The following is an 18005-nucleotide window of genomic DNA, read 5'->3' on the forward strand; positions in this document are numbered from 1 at the left end:
TTTCCCTAACATAGCATTGGTCACATTGCGTTGTAATTGGTTATTTTGGTTGTCTGTACCTGTGGTAGGACTCCACAGACGTGGGACATTATATTCCTAGTGTCTGGTACAGTGTCTGACATAAGGTAGGTGCTTAATAAATACTTCTGAATTAATATTAAATATTTCCAAAACAGTTACGATATCTGACAGTAAAATAGAAGTAAATGTTTATACTTCCCTTCCAATTTACACATTATAGATATATTGACTTTATTTTCAGTTACCAGAAAAGAGAAAGTGTTAAATTATAGGCTGTGATCACATTTTACGTGTAAGTTAGGTTCTGTAAAATGACCCTATTATTTCCAGTAATAATTTAACTTTCTCAATTATATTTATAGAATTGAAACTGAGGAAAGTAAATATACAGTATTTTTCATGATGTAAAATGAAACCAAACCAAGTTGAAGACCATCATTCGTTTTTCATGGATCTTAAGATGTCTGAATTTTAGAATAAAAGCCTAAAATACTTACTGCTTCTTAATTTGATAAAAAAAAAAAACCAAAACACACCTAGTTACTTTTGTTTGGAGTTCTAAATGCCTAAAATGACACAATTCTGTATGCTACATCTTTGATGAAATACAGTTATTTTAAAATTTTTGATTATATTTATTACTATGTTTATTATTGTGTCTTCAGGAAATCAGTTATTTTAGAAAATAAAGACTAGAAGCAGACCAATGATCATCAGAGCCTAAGACCCCACAAAGTGTTACTTTAATATCTGTGTCTGCTGCTGCAGGAGTAGTGAAGTATGATTTTGAAGTGACAAGAGAAAAAGTAATGAAGTATAAACTCTGAGACATAGTTAGAGCTACTATTATTCCTACAGTTTTTGCATCAAAAAAGGTTATCACTTTCTGTTCAAGAATGAATCATCAAAGAAATTTACAATTCCCCTTTATCAGTCATTAAATTAAAAGAAATAAAGTGGACTCCCATTTCTCTCGCTATAATTTTGAAGAGGCTACTATATTTCACAGAGTGAACTGTTGAAACAGGTAGTGACTGCTATAATTCTAAGAACAGTCTAAGAAAAATAATTTCTTTAGTACTTTATTATTTCATTCTGAGGGTGTGACATTATTAATGTGAACAACCAGTATAGAAACACTGGTATGCCTGACAACACACTGTAGAACACATAAATACACAGAACTTCTTAAAAAGTGTAAAGTTGTACAAATGTGACAACTTGACTTACTTGGCTCTGAGGTACTTCATGATCAGCCCCCCAATACAATGTCATTCCAAGAGAATAAATATGGATCTAGGAATAGAATTTTAAAAAAAATCATTTTATGTAAAAACTTAATTTAGCAAGTACTATATATTCATGACTTTGCTCCAAAGAAAGTGTAACACATGATTTGAGAAAATCATCATTTCATATTTTGCATTAAAGTATGTGAGAGTTTAAAATAGAAAATAGGACTGGAAATGATGAGAACAGACTTTTTTTTTCCGCCAACTTTCTAGACTGTCTGCTATGAGTAATCATTTTTATTAGTTCTTACTTAAAGTTTCTTTATGAAAGCTCAAGCAAATATGAATAGTCTTACTTTCCCCTTCTTTTACAAAAGGCCAGAAATTTAAAAAATTACTCGACACCTTGCAGTTTTAATTTAACAAGACAGGCATTTCCATATCAATGTTTAGAGATCTCATTCTTTTTACTGCTGCATAGAACTCCATTTTGTGGCTATAGCATTGTTTACTTAACTGATCTGTTATTAATGGGCAATTAGAATTTTCCTAAACTTTTGCTATTATAAAAAATGTTTTAGCAAACAGCCTTGTGATGTCATTTTGTACATGCAGGTATTCCTCTTGAATTGACTCCCTTAGATTATGAATAAAAGAGTAAATCATCTATAGTTTTGATACATTTTGTCAGATTTCCCCCACAGACGTTTTATCATTTTGCATTTCTACCAGCAACATATGATTTTTTCACAAGCCTTATCCATAGAATGTGTTATGAAGATTTGGATTTTTACCAAACTGAAAAGAGAAGAAAAATCTCATTGCAGTTCTGATTAGCATTTTTCTTACTAAGAATGGATGGGGTAGTAGTAGACAGAGAAAAAAGTTGGGTCAGAAAAGATTCCTTTTTCATTGTTTGTTTGCTTCTTAAAGACTGAAAAAAGGACAACATATTTTTATGCTGGTAGGAATGATCCAACAGGGAAAACTGGAACTGCAGGAGAGAGACTAGACTGTTGGGAGAACACTGCTGAGTAAGCGGGAGGAAGCGGAAGCTAATGCACAAAGGAAGGAGTTGGCTTGACACCTCTGTCACAGTTCTTCTGAAGTAGGGAAGCAAAGAATATGAAAATTTATGTAGGTAGTCCAGTTGTGGGATCTTGGGAGAAGTCTCCTGATCGCTTCTACTTTTTTCCCCTGTGAAACAGGGAGCAAGATTATCAGCCTGAAGTGAGGACAGTTAATCCTTATAAGTAATCATTTTCCAGTTCTCCTGTTAAGCAATTTCAGAGCTAGACTTTTAGCCCATCTCTACCAGTACTGAATAATCTTACCACGAGCATTTTTTGCACCAATCTTACTCCAGGGCCATCTTATTTTCTTGTCTTTATTTTTTCTTTTCATTTTGCCCTTATTTTCTCACCTGTATTTTTTAATTATACAAACTGTCTCGAATCCTCTTTAGATATAGATGAGGTAAATACAAATAAAACTGGGTATCCTTACAATCTCACAGCATTTTAATCTATTCCTAGTATTGCCTCCTAAATTATTCCTAAATTACAGATTAGTTGTTCCTCTTTTCAAATATTTTCATGGTTCCCAATTTGCAAAAATCCAAATTCTTCATGATGATATGCAAGGCTCACTCTGACCTGCCTCTACCTCCATTTTCCAGGCAGATTTTTTTTAAAAATTTTTTTATAAGTTTATTTATTTATTTTTGGCTGTGTTGGGTCTTCGTTGCTGCGTGCGGGCTTTCTCTAGTTGCGGCGAGGGGGGGCTACTCTTCATTACGGTGCGCAGGCTTCTCATTGTCGTGTCTTCTCTTGTTGCGGAGCACCGGCTCTAGGCACGCAGGCCTCAGCAGTCGTGGCACGCGGGCTCTAGAGCACAGGCTCAGTAGTTGTGGTGCACGGGCTTAGTTGCTCCGTGGCATGTGGGATCTTCCCGGACCAGGGCTCGAACCCGTGTTCCCTGCATTGGCAGGCGGATTCTTAACCACTGAGCCACCAGGGAAGCCCCCAGACAGGTTTTTAAGTTTTCCTTCAATTATCATTCCTTCCTCTATCACACTTGACACTTCAGAACTACTATATAATTCTCTGTTGGCAAAATAAATCTTTCTCTTTCCCAGCATTTCTTGAGCAGTTCTTCCTACCAAAAATTTTTTTCATCTGTCAATAAAAGTTCCACCAATTATTGATAGTCCAGAGATGATGTTATCTATTATGTATGCTATATAAATCTTCTCAAACAGGATAAAGCATTCTCTCTTATATGATAGTTATTATTTCATTTGTATCTCTAATGAAACAGTTAACTAATACTACCTGTAACATAGTTAAGATGTGTCCTTGTTTGTCTTCCTTGAGAAAGCCTTTTTAACACATCTTAATATCCCTCTTAGCAGTTAACACAGAGCTTGTACATAATAGATATTCAATACATGCCTACTGAATTCAATTAAATGTGCATAAAGTTCAAGGCAGCATGATGTAGGCTATTTGTATCATATTTCTGTTTAGAATTCAAAGAATCTCACATGGGAACACCTTTTCAAAGAGTCTCATATGTGAAAAACATTTTTCATACCTTTAGCAAAAATGACTAATTGCATACTCAAATATATTTCTCTTAATATATTAATTTGGATTTGTGATCCTTTGAGATACTGGTAGTATTTTAAAATTCTTTACTACATTTACTTGTCAGGAGGCTAATTGAGTTATTTTATTTTAATAATTTTTATACAAGATTATATAAAATTATTAACATTATTTTAAAAACTAGATTATAAAATTATACATCTGTTGATCATTTATGTATATAGTATAATGATTAATTTTATGTGTCAACTTGACTTGACCATGGGATACCTAGATATTTGGTCAAACATTATTCTGGGGCTTCCCTGGTGGCGCAGTGGTTGAGAATCTGCCTACCAATGAAGGGGACACGGGTTCGAGCCCTGGTCTGGGAAGATCCCACATGCCGCGGAGCAACTGGGCACGTGAGCCACAACTACTGAGCCTGCACGTCTGGAGCCTGTGCTCCGCAACAAGAGAGGCCAAGATAGTGAGAGGCCTGCGCACCGCAATGAAGAGTGGCCCCCACTTGCCGCAACTAGAGAAAGCCCTCGCACAGAAACGAAGACCCAACATAGCCAAAAATAAATAAATAAATAAATTTTAAAAAAACATTATTCTGGGTGCTTCTGTGAGAGTGTTTTTGGAAGCAAGTAAACTGAGCAAGGCAGACTGCTCTCCCCAATATAGGTGGTCCTCATCCAATTATTTGAAGGCCTGAATAGAACAAAATAGTTTACCCACCCGCAGGTAAGAAAGAACTCTTTCTTTCTGACTGCCTTCAAACTAGGACATCAACTTTTTGTTACCTTTGGATTTGATCCGAAATACCAGCTCTTCCTGGGTCCTGAGCCTGTTGGCCTTCAGAGTGGAACTACACCCTCAGTTCACCTGGTTCTCAGACCGGAACTACACCATTGGCTTTCCTGGGTCTCCAGCTTGCTGGCTTACCTTGCAGATCTTGGGACTTGTCTGCCTCCATAATTACATGAGCTAATAAGCCTCTCTTTATATACACACACGCGCGCGCACGCACACAAACACACATATCCTATTGATCCGGTTTCTGTGGAGACCCCTGCTTAATACATATAGATATGAAATATCTATATATAGAAAAAACATGCAGAAATGATAGTTGCTATTTTATTAGAATAGTGCTTTATGGGTTCAAAATTTTTAATATTTTAAGAATCATTTAAAATTTTGTTAAATAAATAACTCCAGGTACATCAGATCTTTGTTAAAGTAATGTATAATAATATCTGGTATCTAACATCAGAGAAATATTATTAATATTTGAGAAAAAGTTTGTACAGTATACAAAGAAAAATGCTTTACTTTTACATTTATTCCAAAATAATCTGTAAAGTAAATATGGATAATACTTCCATATACATTATTCATAAGCTAAGAGTTTCTATTGTTGATGCAACCTGAAAAGATACAGGCAGAAAGAAGATCAGTGATACTAAGGTGTAACTAAATTAACACAGTAACGCTGCAATACCACTGAGAGCACTTAGTTCACCTGGTTGATAAATAGCAACGGATGGGTTATAGTTTAGTTACAGTCATTATATGGAAAGGAGAAGGTCATACAAGTAGTGATTATTCAAAAACAGGCAAGTATTTGGCCTTCATATGTTTCTTATGGTTTTTACATAAGCAGAAAAAAAGGAGAATACGATGGCCCACATAATACAACTAACGAATATCTTCTATTAAAGATTAGTAAGCCCAGGGATTAAAAGAAGTCAGGCATTAGAAGTTTTTTTTTAAAAAAAGGTTTTGATCTGCCTCTCACTTCTACTGCATATTTATTTAGCTTCCAAGGGAATTTTTTGCTTTGTGATCTTTGCCAAGGCCCTATTTGTATCAAAGATCTCAGTACCTATCTGTTCCTGATGGATAGCACAGAGAAAATCTATTCCCTTCCCTTAGTGTAATAGCAAGCCAGGATGGTTTCTTGTAGAAGTGGCTGCTTTTGATAATGATGATTCATACACAGGGTTAAACGATAAAGGAACTGGTTCTAGAAGATAGCATTTATAGAAGAGCTAATTAACTATCCATTTAGTCGTTCAACATTTTTTCTGAAAGTCACTAAGCTCGGGATGGTGGTAAAATATAAATATCTCATTCTGGATCAATAATACTACCATATACTAATACATAAGAATATCAACAGCAAGCATGTACATAACGTTTACTGTGTGTCAAGCTTAGTTTATACTTCAGCTTATTCAGTACTACAGAGAGAGAAAGTAACTTTTGTCCAAGGTCACACAGGTAGTTAAGTGCTAGGGGCAGGATTCAAATTCTGGCTCCACAGCCATATTCTTAACCTCTAAACCAGGGCTTATACTCCTCTGTACTACTGACATTTGGGATCTTTGCTGTGGACAGCAGTCTGTGGATATTTATCCTGTGTAGGATAACAGTAGTACCCCTGGCCTCTACTCACTAGATGCCAGAAGAACTACCTTCCTCCTCCTCCCCCTGCCCCCCCACCGGTTACGACAACTAAAAATGTCTCAAGACATTGCCAACTGTCCGCTGGAAGATAAAGCGGCCTCTGATTCAAAACCACGGCTTTAATCTGTTGTACCTTTCCTAGAATCAGAACTCTAAGTAAAGAAAGCTATATGAATATACATGTATGCATCTATTAAACAAAGTAGAAGTGGTAAATGTGTGCTAAGGAAATTCAAAAGGACAAGATTACTTATGATTATAGAAGAAATGTAAAGCAGGGGGAGTTTAAGCTGAGGTTTGAATGTAGGTTATGTGTCCCCTCTCTGTGCTCTCTTAATATTTTGTACAGATCCACTATTATTGTATATATTTCCATTACTATTATTATTACTATCATTAATTTCTTTTTGTCTATCTGTCCATTACACTGCTGGCCCTTTGAGGTTAAGGACTATTTCTTTTCTTTCTTTTTTTTTAATATATCTATTTATTTTTGGCTGCATTCGGTCTTCAGTGCTGCATGCAGGCGGTGAGGAGGGGCTACTGTTCATGGCGGTGTGCGGGCTTCTCATTGCGGTGGCTTCTCTTGCTGCGGAACATGGGCTCTAGAGCGCAGGCTCAGTAGTTGTGGTGCACGGGCTTAGTTGCTCCGCGGCATGTGGGATCTTCCCGGACCAGGGTTCGAACCTGTGTCCCCTGCATTGGCAGGCAGATTCTTAACCACTGCGCCACCAGGGAAGTCCCAGGACTATTTCTTATTCATCTTTGTAACCCTATGGCCTAATATAGTGTAGAATATATAAGTTCTCAATAGATGCTGATTGAAAGAAAGGTTGGTACATAGGATGTGGACATGTAGAAATGCAGAAGAGCATTGTTATACAAAAGAGTGAAGCCACAAAGCATAGGACCTGTTTAATAATCACTGACTACAACTTGTGCCTCTGAAAGAGAGGAGTTGAAATATGGTTGGAATCAGACTCTGGAGAGGTTTTCTATGTTTTGTTAAGGAATCTGTACTTAACTGAGTAAGTGGGCCCATGCAGTTCAAACTGGCATTGTTCAAGGGTCAACCATATGTCAAAAATTTAAATGCACATACTTTTTGATTTCACAATTTTACTATTAGGAAATTATTAGGTTAATTTTTGAACTTACATGCATTGATTATGGGAAATGATATCCATAGCAAATTCTGAATTCTCCAAAGTTCCCTATCTAAATTATCACAGCTTGCTACACACAATATATATATTTGTTCCAAAATTTCTTTTCATAGCCTTGATAATGAAATTAGATCTTCTGATGTTAATGGCATTACTATTCTCAGACTGGATATTCCTATCATAAACATTTCCATCTTCATTGTTTCATCAAATCAACTGTCGAAACTCTGTCAGGTTTGCTTCCACTATAACCCCATTATCCTCACCCTCTATAGTTCCAAAGCATTGCACGAGTTTTAGATCTTTCCCCCAGATTATTAAAGTGTCCCAGTTAGATTCTTAAATAATCTTTCATCTCACCTAGTTATCCACTTTCATCAAACTTACCCTTTGAAATAACAAATTATATCATATCACTCTCCTAAAAATATGCCCCAGAAGAAAGTCTCAAGTTCTGGCATTCAAAGTGTTCTTCATTCTGACCTATAGTCTCCCTTTAACCACAGCCTTCCAGGTAGCTAATGCTCCAGCCCAGCCAGTCTGACCAAACATTCCCCTATCACAGTGGACAATTTCCTACCCCTTAGCATTACACATCATAGCAACCCTGAGGGGAATCCCCATTTCTACCTATTTTCAATTTTCTAAATTCTACTTACTCTTCGTAGCTCAACACAAATGCTACCTTCTCTGTGGTATCATTCTAAATTAGAAATTGTTTCTCTTTGAAACTTCCAAACTACTTTATCCCTCTATATAGCATTCATTTCAATTTGCCTTATATTATAGATATACATATATGTATATATATATATAATCATTAACAAATTTTTAAGATATTTTCCACACATGAGAAAGTGTTGACATAAAATACAAAGACTGAAAAATAAATCTTAAAATTCTTTAAGCATCTTAGAAAAACTCACAAAAAAAGGCTATAAATATATTAGATCTATTTAATTAATAAACAAACGTTAACCAGATAGTTGCTACTGTAAAACCATCAAGTTGACAAATAATAAGAGAGAGAGAAAGAAAAAAAGAGAAGGAGGGAAGTAGGAAAGAAGTGAGGGAGGGAGGGGAGGGAAGGAAGGAAGGAAGGAAGGAGGGAGGAAGGGAGGGAGGAAAGAAGGAAGGAAGGAAGGAAGGAAGGAAGGAAGGAAGGAAGGAAGGTCCAGTTATTTTTGTATCTTCCTCCCAAGCACAGTGTTTTATACACAGCAGGCATTTAATAAGTATTTTAAAACATGAATTAATAATGGCTCACATTTTTTCATATTTTTTCTTAGATCCATACATTTTTATAAAACTACTTTGAATTTTTAAATATGAACTTCTTGGAATACATGATCATTTTATTTTATTTTATTTTTTAATTGAAGTATAGTTACTGTACAATATTACATAAGTTACAGGTGTACAATACAGTGATTCACAATTTTCAAAGGTTAGGCTCCATTTATAGTTATTATAAAATATTTGGCTATATTCCTCATGTTGTACAATATATCCTTGTAGCCTATTTTATACCTAATAGTTTGCACCTCTTACTCCCCTCTCCCTTTCCCTCTCCCCACTGGTAACTACCAATTTGTTCTCTATATCTGTGAGTTTGATTTTTTTTTGTTATATTCACTAGTTTGTTGTATTTTTTAGATTCCACACGTAAGTGATAACATGATCATTTTAAATTCAATGGATGTTTTTCAGAGGGTTGAAGGTAGCCCAGTGTCTACTTTTCCTACCCCCACCAAAACAAAAAACAAAATAAAGCAAAAAAGACGTAATGTTACCTTTTCAACATCGGAGAGGGAAGTTAGTGATTGATTCTGAAGAACCTCTGGTGCAGTGAATGCTCGAAGATCCTGACTGGAAATATTTTCATCTGTAAATGACACGCTACCAGATGGCAGCAATAGCAGAGACCATGGAGAAATGATGAAGCCAAGAGCAGCAAGATCAGCTATGCTTACTGGTTTGTAACCATACGAATGAAAAGAAAAAAGAAAGATAAATGCTTAAAATTAAGTGATTATAGATCACGTAAATCAATACCCCAGCATATTCATATATATGTGCAGTTACATACACCAAATCAACATGCTACAAAATGAGAGTGGGTTTCATACACCTAATACTGCTAGCATTATTAACAACAACGCCTTGATTTGGCTTAGTCTTTCAAACTTAGACTAGATGGCAGATCTTAGAAACTAGAAATAGAGAACTTTCATTGTCAGTCATAAGACTATACTTGGTTCAAATACTTATCACAGTGATACAGAGATATGAATAAGAATCAACAGTTCTTACATTTTGTTGGGTGGAGGGTGGTTCGTGGATTCCTTTGAGGATTTGGTAAAAACTATGGTTGAGAGACCATTTCAAGAAAACTGCCCATAAATACCTTTGTAAACAAAAGGTGTTCGGGGACTTCCCTGGTGGTGCAGTGGTTAAGAATCCACCTGCCAATGCAGGGGACATGGGTTCGAGCCCTGGTCCGGGAAGATCCCACATGCCGTGGAGCAACTAAGCCCATGGGCCACAACTACTGAGCCTGTGCTCTAGGGCCTGCAAGCCACAACTACTGAGCCCGTGTGCCCAGAGCCCGTGCTCTGCAACAGGAGAAGCCACTGCAATGAGAAGCCCGTGCACCGCAATGAAGAGTAGCCCCCACTCGCCGCAACTAGAGAAAGCCCGCGTGCAGCAACGAAGACCCAAGGCAGCCATAAATGAATGAATAAGTAAATTATATATATATATATATATATATATATAGGTGTTCATGGATCTCCTTAGAACTCATTTATGGACCCCAGGTTAAGATTCTCTGATCTAGACTACAGTGTTCTGAAACTGATAGAAAATAATTCCTTTGATAATTCATCAGATTTAGAATTAATAGTTTCCAACTACAATGAAAGCCTCCTTTTTGCATCAAGATGTATATAGTCTTGTATGCATTTATTCATTATTTCAGTAGAATTTCAGGCAGCTCTGTGCTACCAAATGTGATCAATGTGGCCTCTAATTTTGCTATGTTTTGATGTTTGTCTTTATGGGTGCCTAAGAGCTCAGTTTAAGAGTATTAAAAAAAAAGTCCTTAGATTTCAAGTAAAGCTATACATTAGGCTCAACAAAACAGACTTACTAGAAGGAATATTATTTGACCTCCCATTTCAAAAGGAAATTAAAATAGGTTTTAAGGTAAATGTTAAATAAAACTGAGTTACAGACGCAAGAAATCTCTATAGGAAGGTCACAGAAGGCCGTTGCCTGCCAATGCCATGATTATTCAATCTGAATGTGTTACACTGCTCTCTAAGTCAAATCATAAGAAACTGACAGAAGTCTATGGAATAGTTTATCAAACATACACTATCTATGCTTTCCTAAAAACAACTTTCATTAGAATTGAATCATCCATCCTTTCTGACTTTTTAAACTCTACCTATGGTCAAGATTCTGATCATCAGAACTTGACTTACGCTGATTAAAAAGTAAACTATTAAAATTCATTTCTCCTTTGAAGATTAAAAAGCCAACTGTACATCCTCCTGCATTCTTATGAATTTGAAACATGTCTTTTTTTTTTTTTTTTTTTTAATTTTATTTATTTATTTATTTATTTATTTATGGCTGTGTTGGGTCTTCATTTCTGTGTGAGGGCTTTCTCTAGTTGCGGCAAGTGGGGGCCACTCTTCATCGCGGTGCGCGGGCCTCTCACTATCGTGGCCTCTCCCGTTGCGGAGCACAGGCTCCAGATGCGCAGGCTCAGCAATTGTGGCTCACGGGCTTAGTCGCTCCGCGGCATGTGGGATCTTCCCAGATCAGGGCTCGAACCCGTGTTCCCTGCATTGGCAGGCAGATTCTCAACCACTGCGCCACCAGGGAAGCCCTGAAACATGTCTTTAACAACTGTGTCAAGGAAGAAAAATGTGTTTGAATGCATCTTTAATCAGTCAGCATATCTTATGTGGCCCTGAGGCCGAGTTACAGACCAGTGGTCCTCACATTCCTACTTAACCACATATCAGGTTGCTAACAACATGACTCAGAATTCTCATGGCAAAATATGTTTCAATGAATCATCATAGCTGTTAAGCTTAGGTATACTGTTGCCTTTCACAGCCACTTTACACACTGTCTTTTACTTGAGATTTTTCTTGTTTCTTGAGGTAGGACTGTATTGCTATAGACTTCCCTCTAGGTTTGGGTCATCGTGTTTTCATTGCCATTTGTTTCTAGGTATTTTTTTGATTTCTTCAGTGATCTCTTGGTTACTGAGTAGTGTATTGTTTAGCCTCCATGTGTTTGTATTTTTTAGTTTTTTTCCTGTAATTGATATCTAGTCTCATAGTGCTATGGTCGGAAAAGATACATGGTACGATTTTAATTTTTTAAAATTTACCAAGGCTTGATTTGTGACCCAAGATATGATCTATCCTGGAGAATGTTTCATGAGCACTTGAGAAAAAAGTGTATTCTGTTGTTTTTGGATGGAATGTCCTATAAATATCCATTAAGTCCATCTTGTTTAATGTGTCATTTAAAGCTTGTGTTTCCTTATTTATTTTCATTTTGGATGATTTGTCCATTGGTGAAAGTGGAGTGTTAAAGTCCCCTACTATGATTGTGTTACTGTCGACTTCCCCTTTTATGGCTGTTAGCATTTGCCTTATGTTTTGAGGTGCTCCTGTGTTGAGTGCATAAGTATTTACAATTGTTGTATCTTCTTCTTGGATTGAGCCCTTGATCATTATGTAGTGTCCTTCTTTGTCTCTTGTAATAGTCTTTCTTTTAAAGTCTATTTTGTCTGATATGAGAATTGCTACTCCAGCTTTCTTTTGATTTCCATTTGCATGGAATATCTTTTTCAATCCCCTCATTTTCATACGGTATGTGTCCCTAGGTCTGAAGTGGGTCTCTTGTAGACAGCATATACACGGGTCTTGTGTTTGTATCCATTCAGCCAGTCTATATCTTTTGGTTGGAGCATTTAATCCATTTACATTTAAGGTAATTATCAATATGTATGCTCCTATTACCATTTTCTTAATTGTTTCAGGATTGTTTTTGTAGGTCTTTTCCTTCTCTTGTGTTTCCTGTCTAGAGAAGTTCCTTGAACATTTGTTGTAAAGCTAGCTTGGTGGTGCTGAATTCTCTTAGATTTTGCTTGTCTGTAAAGGTTTTAATTTCTCTGTCGAATCTGAATGAGATCCTTGCTGGGTAGAGTAATCTTGGTTGTAGGTTTTTCCCTTTCATCACTTTAAGTATGTCCTGCCACTCCCTTCTGGCTTGCAGAGTTTCTGCAGAAAGATCAGCTGTTAACCTTATGGGGATTCCCTTGTATGCTATTGTTGCTTTTCCCTTGCTGCTTTTAATATTTTTTCTTTGTATTTAATTTTTGATAGTTTGATTAATATGTGTCTTGGCGTGTTTCTCCTTGGATTTATCCTGTATGGGACTCTCTGTGCTTCCTGGACTTGATTGACTATTTCCTTTCCCAGATTAGGGAAATTTTCAACTATAATCTCTTCAAATATTTTCTCAGTCCCTTTCTTTTTCTCTTCTTCTTCTGGGACCCCAATAATTCGAACATTGGTGCGTTTAATGTTGCCCCAGAGGTCTCTGAGACTGCCCTCAATTCTTTTCATTCTTCTTTCTTTATTCTGCTCTGCAGTAGTTATTTCCACTATTTTATCTTCAAGCTCACTTATCCATTCTTCTGCCTCAGTTATTCTGTTACTGATTCCTTCTAGAGAATTTTTAATTTCATTTATTGTGTTGTTCATCATTGTTTGTTTGCTCTTTAGTTCTTCTAGGCCCTTGTTAATCCTTTCTTGTATTTTCTCCATTCTATTTCCAAGATTTTGGATCATCTTTACTATCATTACTCTGAATTCTTTTTCAGGTAGACTGCCTATTTCCTCTTCATTAGTTTGGTCTGGTGGGTTTTTACCTTGCTCCTTCATCTGATGCATATTTCTCTGTCTTCTCATTTTGTTTAACTTACTGTGTTTGGGGTCTCCTTTTCGCAGGATGCAGGTTTGTAGTTCCTGTTGTTTTTGGTGTCTGCCCCCAGTGGGTGAGGTTGGTTCAGTGGGCTGTGTAGGCATCCTGGTGGAGGGGACTGGTGCCTGTGTTCTGGTGGATGAGGCTGGATCCTGTCTTTCTGGTGGGCAGGACCACATCTGGTGGTGTGTTTTGGGGTGTCTGTGACCTTATTTTGATTTTAGGCAGCCTCTCTGCTAATGGGTGGGGTTGTGTTCCTGTCTTGCTAGTTGTTTGGCATGGGGTGTCCAGCACTGCAGCTTGCTGGTCGTTGAGTGGAGCTGGGTCTTAGTGTTGAGATGGAGATCTCTGGGAGAGCTCTCACCAACTGATATTACGTGGGGCCTGGAGGTCTCTGGTAGTCCAACGTCCTGAACTCGGCTCTCCTACCTCAGAGGCTCAGTCCTGACACCCAGCCAGAGCACCAAGACCCTGTCAGCCTCACAGCCAGGTATGTGGGGATTTTCTTGCCTTTTGGGAAGTCTGAGGTCTTCTGCCAGCGTTCAGTAGATGTTCTGTAGGGGCTGTTCCACATGCAGATATATTTTTGATGTATTTGTGGGGAGGAAGGTGATCTCCACATCTTACTCCTCCGCCATCTTGAAGATCTGCCCCCACACAGTCTTTTAAAAGCTTCTTCTTGGGTATCTCATGCACAAATACCACAGAATCCAGCCAGAGAAGAACTCAAACAAGGCAGAAGAATATTTTCTTTGCCAAAGAATGCTATTCAAAATATTGAGATTTCACATGTCACGGACATAATAAAATAGTCTATAATCAATTCTTTTCAAATTAGCAACTAAAGGGAACAAACACTAGGAGACCAATTCAGAAGGCAATGCACTAATATCTGTTATGAGATGATGATGAACTGGAACCACAGTGGTAGTGAGAACCTGTTGGAATGCAAATGTATCTTAGAGGTAGTGACAACAAAATTTCCTGACAGACTGGATGTGGAGTGAGAGAAAGAGGGGAATCAGGATGACTCCAAGAGTTTGGTCTCAGGAACAGGAAGGATGGAGTGTCATCAACTGAGAGTAAGAAGACTGTAAGACTAGCATAGGTTGCTGAGGTAAGGGCTGGGAGATAGTGGTAGGAATTAGAACTTTACTTTGGGACCTATTAAGTTTAAGATATCTGTTAGATATTCAAATGGAGGTGTCAAATATGCAGTTGCATCTCAAGTTTGGGAGAATAGTCTGAATTGGGGAGTCACTGGTCTAATAGATGGTACTGAAAGCCTTGTAACTGGATGAGATGACCAAAAAGTGAGTTAAGATAGAAAAGAAATCAAGGACATTGGACAGTGCTGTGGGGTACTCCAGCTTTAAGACCAACTGCTCCTTCTCAGTCTTTTCTTCCAGCTTGCTGAACCTAAGAGAGGAGGATGGAATTCTAACTCTCATGCCTAATTCCTGTCATCCTTATTTGGGGACAGAATTATGGTTTCTAGTATATCTATTACTATTTGAATTTATAAATTATTAGGGATCACAGCTAACACAGAAGCATGAATGCCATCCAGAAGTCTAAATGCTATGTCTTGTCCTGCCATTCTTGGTAATGGTATCCACTCAGACCTGAAAAGAGCTTGCTGCACTCCTCCTCCTCATCCCAGGCAACAGACTGACCCTACCCTCTCCTTGACAGGGTAGCATAGAACAGAAACTGTTGAAGGTGAAAGTAATCTATAATTGCTTATCACTTTGAAATTAAGAGGTCTACTCACTTATCAGCACAATGAAGATCAGCAAAACTAATACTCTGACAAGAACTGTATCTTTCAACTTTTGCTTTATACAACAGGTTTTTGTTTCTTTGTCTTTACTGAACATCTAAAGTATACCCTTATTTTAAGTACTATATATTTAAACATAATATTCTCAAAATTACAAGTCATTTGCTCATAGAGTCCATAGTTTTATTGGGGAGATAAAATGTATTCATAAATAAATACAAGATAAAAAGTATAAGGTATTTAAAAGACAAAACAAAAGGAAATTTAGACGAAATTACTTCAGTTACAAAGAAGAGAGAATTAATTTTTTAAAATATGTGGTCCTTTAAGATGAGTAAGATTTGACCATGGTTAAGAGGGAGATTCCAAAGAAAAGAAACAGCCAAAGCAAAGGCATATGGTCCGGAAATTATTAAGTTTGTACAAGGAACAAACTCCAAGAATTTGGAGCACCGGAATGGTAGAGAGCAGTGAAAAACAGAATTACCAACGTGGGTCATATTTTTACTTGTTAAAAAACACACATACAAATAAATGACACAAATATTTTTGTTGTTTTCAAATGTGATTTTTAAGTGTCTTGTAATAAAGCTAAAGCAGCTGTGACAACAAACTACATTGTTGTCAAATTCCCAAAGCACACACACGACATTTAAGTGCTCCATTCTTCAGAAAACAAACCACAAAATATATTTTTCAATAACTGTAAAGGGTTATGCAAACCTTCAAGTGAGGAAATTTAGAGTCATGGCTACAATCAGTCTAATTCACCCTCCTTCTCTAACTAAAAGAAAAGAATTTAAAGCAAATGTATTCAAAATCCTTCAAAGAATGCTAACAAAAGAATATTTAAAAATGGAATTCCAGAAGCTTGTAATTTGGTGTCCCATAATGTTTTAGTTGTGTGATGACTGTCCTCAAGAATGCTATTATTGTTTAAAAGTAAATCTGATGTGAACTGATTCCAGGACTCAAATGATTCTATTTAAAGACTTTTCCAAACATTCCACAGAGAAAGTTGCTTAATCAAAATTTCAAGCAGTTAGAGGCAAAGTTATAAATAAGCAGAAATTTGATATGCAAAGAAACATCTTAGAGCTTCTTACCAATATTCCCTTAAACTAAGCCCCATACCTATATATTTCCCCCCCACTGAGGGGTCTTACCATTTCCTTTAGATTGTCCCCTTCATTTAATTTTCTTGGCCTTCCAGTTACAGTATAAAAATTAGAGAAATGATCATAACTGGGTAACAAACATGATAAGGCAAAACAATCGAAAGTATCAGCAAATCATCTAAAACACTTCGAACAACAACGAAACCATTTTGACCTGAAAAGTCCCTTTGCCTATCTAAGCACATATATGTTCTATTATAGTACTTGGCAAAAATCTATGCAGAGGCCACTGTTTCAAACTCTGGAGGATCTGATGAAGTCATTCTATCATACAGAATTCTCTCAAAAATTCAGTTCATGTGTGCATAAAAATACACACACACACACACACACACACAGTGTTAAATCAATCATCTGGTGTAACAATGCACAAAGAGAAAAAAATATGGTTTAGAATATTTCCCCGATATTTTAACATTTTCTTGATAGTAAAGCTTTGTGATAAACTGTTTCAGGTTCACTGCAACTCACCAAGAAAAAAGGAGAGGACTCAAATCAATAAAATTAGAAATGAAAAAGGAGAAGTTACAACGGACACCACAGAAATACAAAGGATCATAAGAGATTGCTACAAACAACTATATGCCAATAAAATGGACAACCAAGAAGAAATGGACAAGTTCTTAGAAAGATACAACCTTCCAAGACCAGACTAGGAAGAAATAGAAAATATGAACAGACCAATCACAAGTACTGAAATTGAAACTGTAATTAAAAAACTCCCAACAAACAAAAGTCCAGGACCAGATGGCTTCACAGGTGAATTCTATCAAACATTTAGAGAAGAGCTAACACCTATCTTTCTCAAACTCTTTCAAAAAATTGCAGAGGGAGGAACACTCCCAGGCCCATTCTATGAGGCCACCATCACCCTGATACCAAAACCAGAGAAAGATGTCACAAAGAAAGAAAACTACAGGCCAATATCACTGATGAACATAGATGCATAAATACTCAACAAAATACTAGCAAACCAAATCCAACAATACATTAAAAGGATCATACACCATGATCAAGTAGGATTTATCCTAGAGATGCAAGGATTCTTCAAAATCTGCAAATCAGTGTGATACACCACATTAACAAACTGAAGAATAAAAACCATATGATCATCTCAATACATATAGGAAAAGCTTCTGACAAAATTCAACACCGATTTATGATAAAAGGTCTCCAGAAAGTGGGAATAGAGGGAACTTACTTCAACATAATAAAAGGCATATGTGACAAACCCACAGCTAACATCATTCTCAACAGTGAAAAGCTGAAAGCATTCCCTCTAAGATCAGGAACAAGGCAAGGACATCCATTGTCACCACTTTTATTCAACACAGTTTTGGAAGTCCTTGCCACGGCAATCAGAGAAGGAAAAGAAATAAAAGGAGGACTTGCCTGGTGTTGCAGTGGTTAAAAATCCGCCCGCCAATACAGGGGACACGGGTTCGAGCCCTGATCCAGGAAGCTCCCACATGCTGTGGAGCAACTAAGCCCATGTGCCATAACTACTGAGGCTGCGCTCTAGAGCCTGTGAGCCATAACTACTG

At 37.0% G+C, this 18005-nt stretch overlaps 1 protein-coding gene across 1 annotated transcript in view; it reads right to left on the reverse strand.

Moving 5' to 3' along the window:
• PTPN13 (protein tyrosine phosphatase non-receptor type 13) overlaps positions 1-18005 on the reverse strand; it is a 230724-nt gene that overhangs the window by 137384 nt on the left and 75335 nt on the right. The window contains exons 3-4 of the mRNA XM_036853016.1: positions 9279-9457; positions 1252-1317 (exon numbers count right to left, since the gene is read on the reverse strand). Coding sequence (XP_036708911.1) covers positions 1252-1317; positions 9279-9457 — 245 coding nt within the window. The remainder of the gene's footprint in view (positions 1-1251; positions 1318-9278; positions 9458-18005) is intronic.

The sequence above is a fragment of the Balaenoptera musculus genome, chromosome 5 (genome assembly GCF_009873245.2).
Source record: "Balaenoptera musculus isolate JJ_BM4_2016_0621 chromosome 5, mBalMus1.pri.v3, whole genome shotgun sequence".
NCBI classification, from domain to species: Eukaryota; Metazoa; Chordata; class Mammalia; order Artiodactyla; family Balaenopteridae; genus Balaenoptera; species Balaenoptera musculus.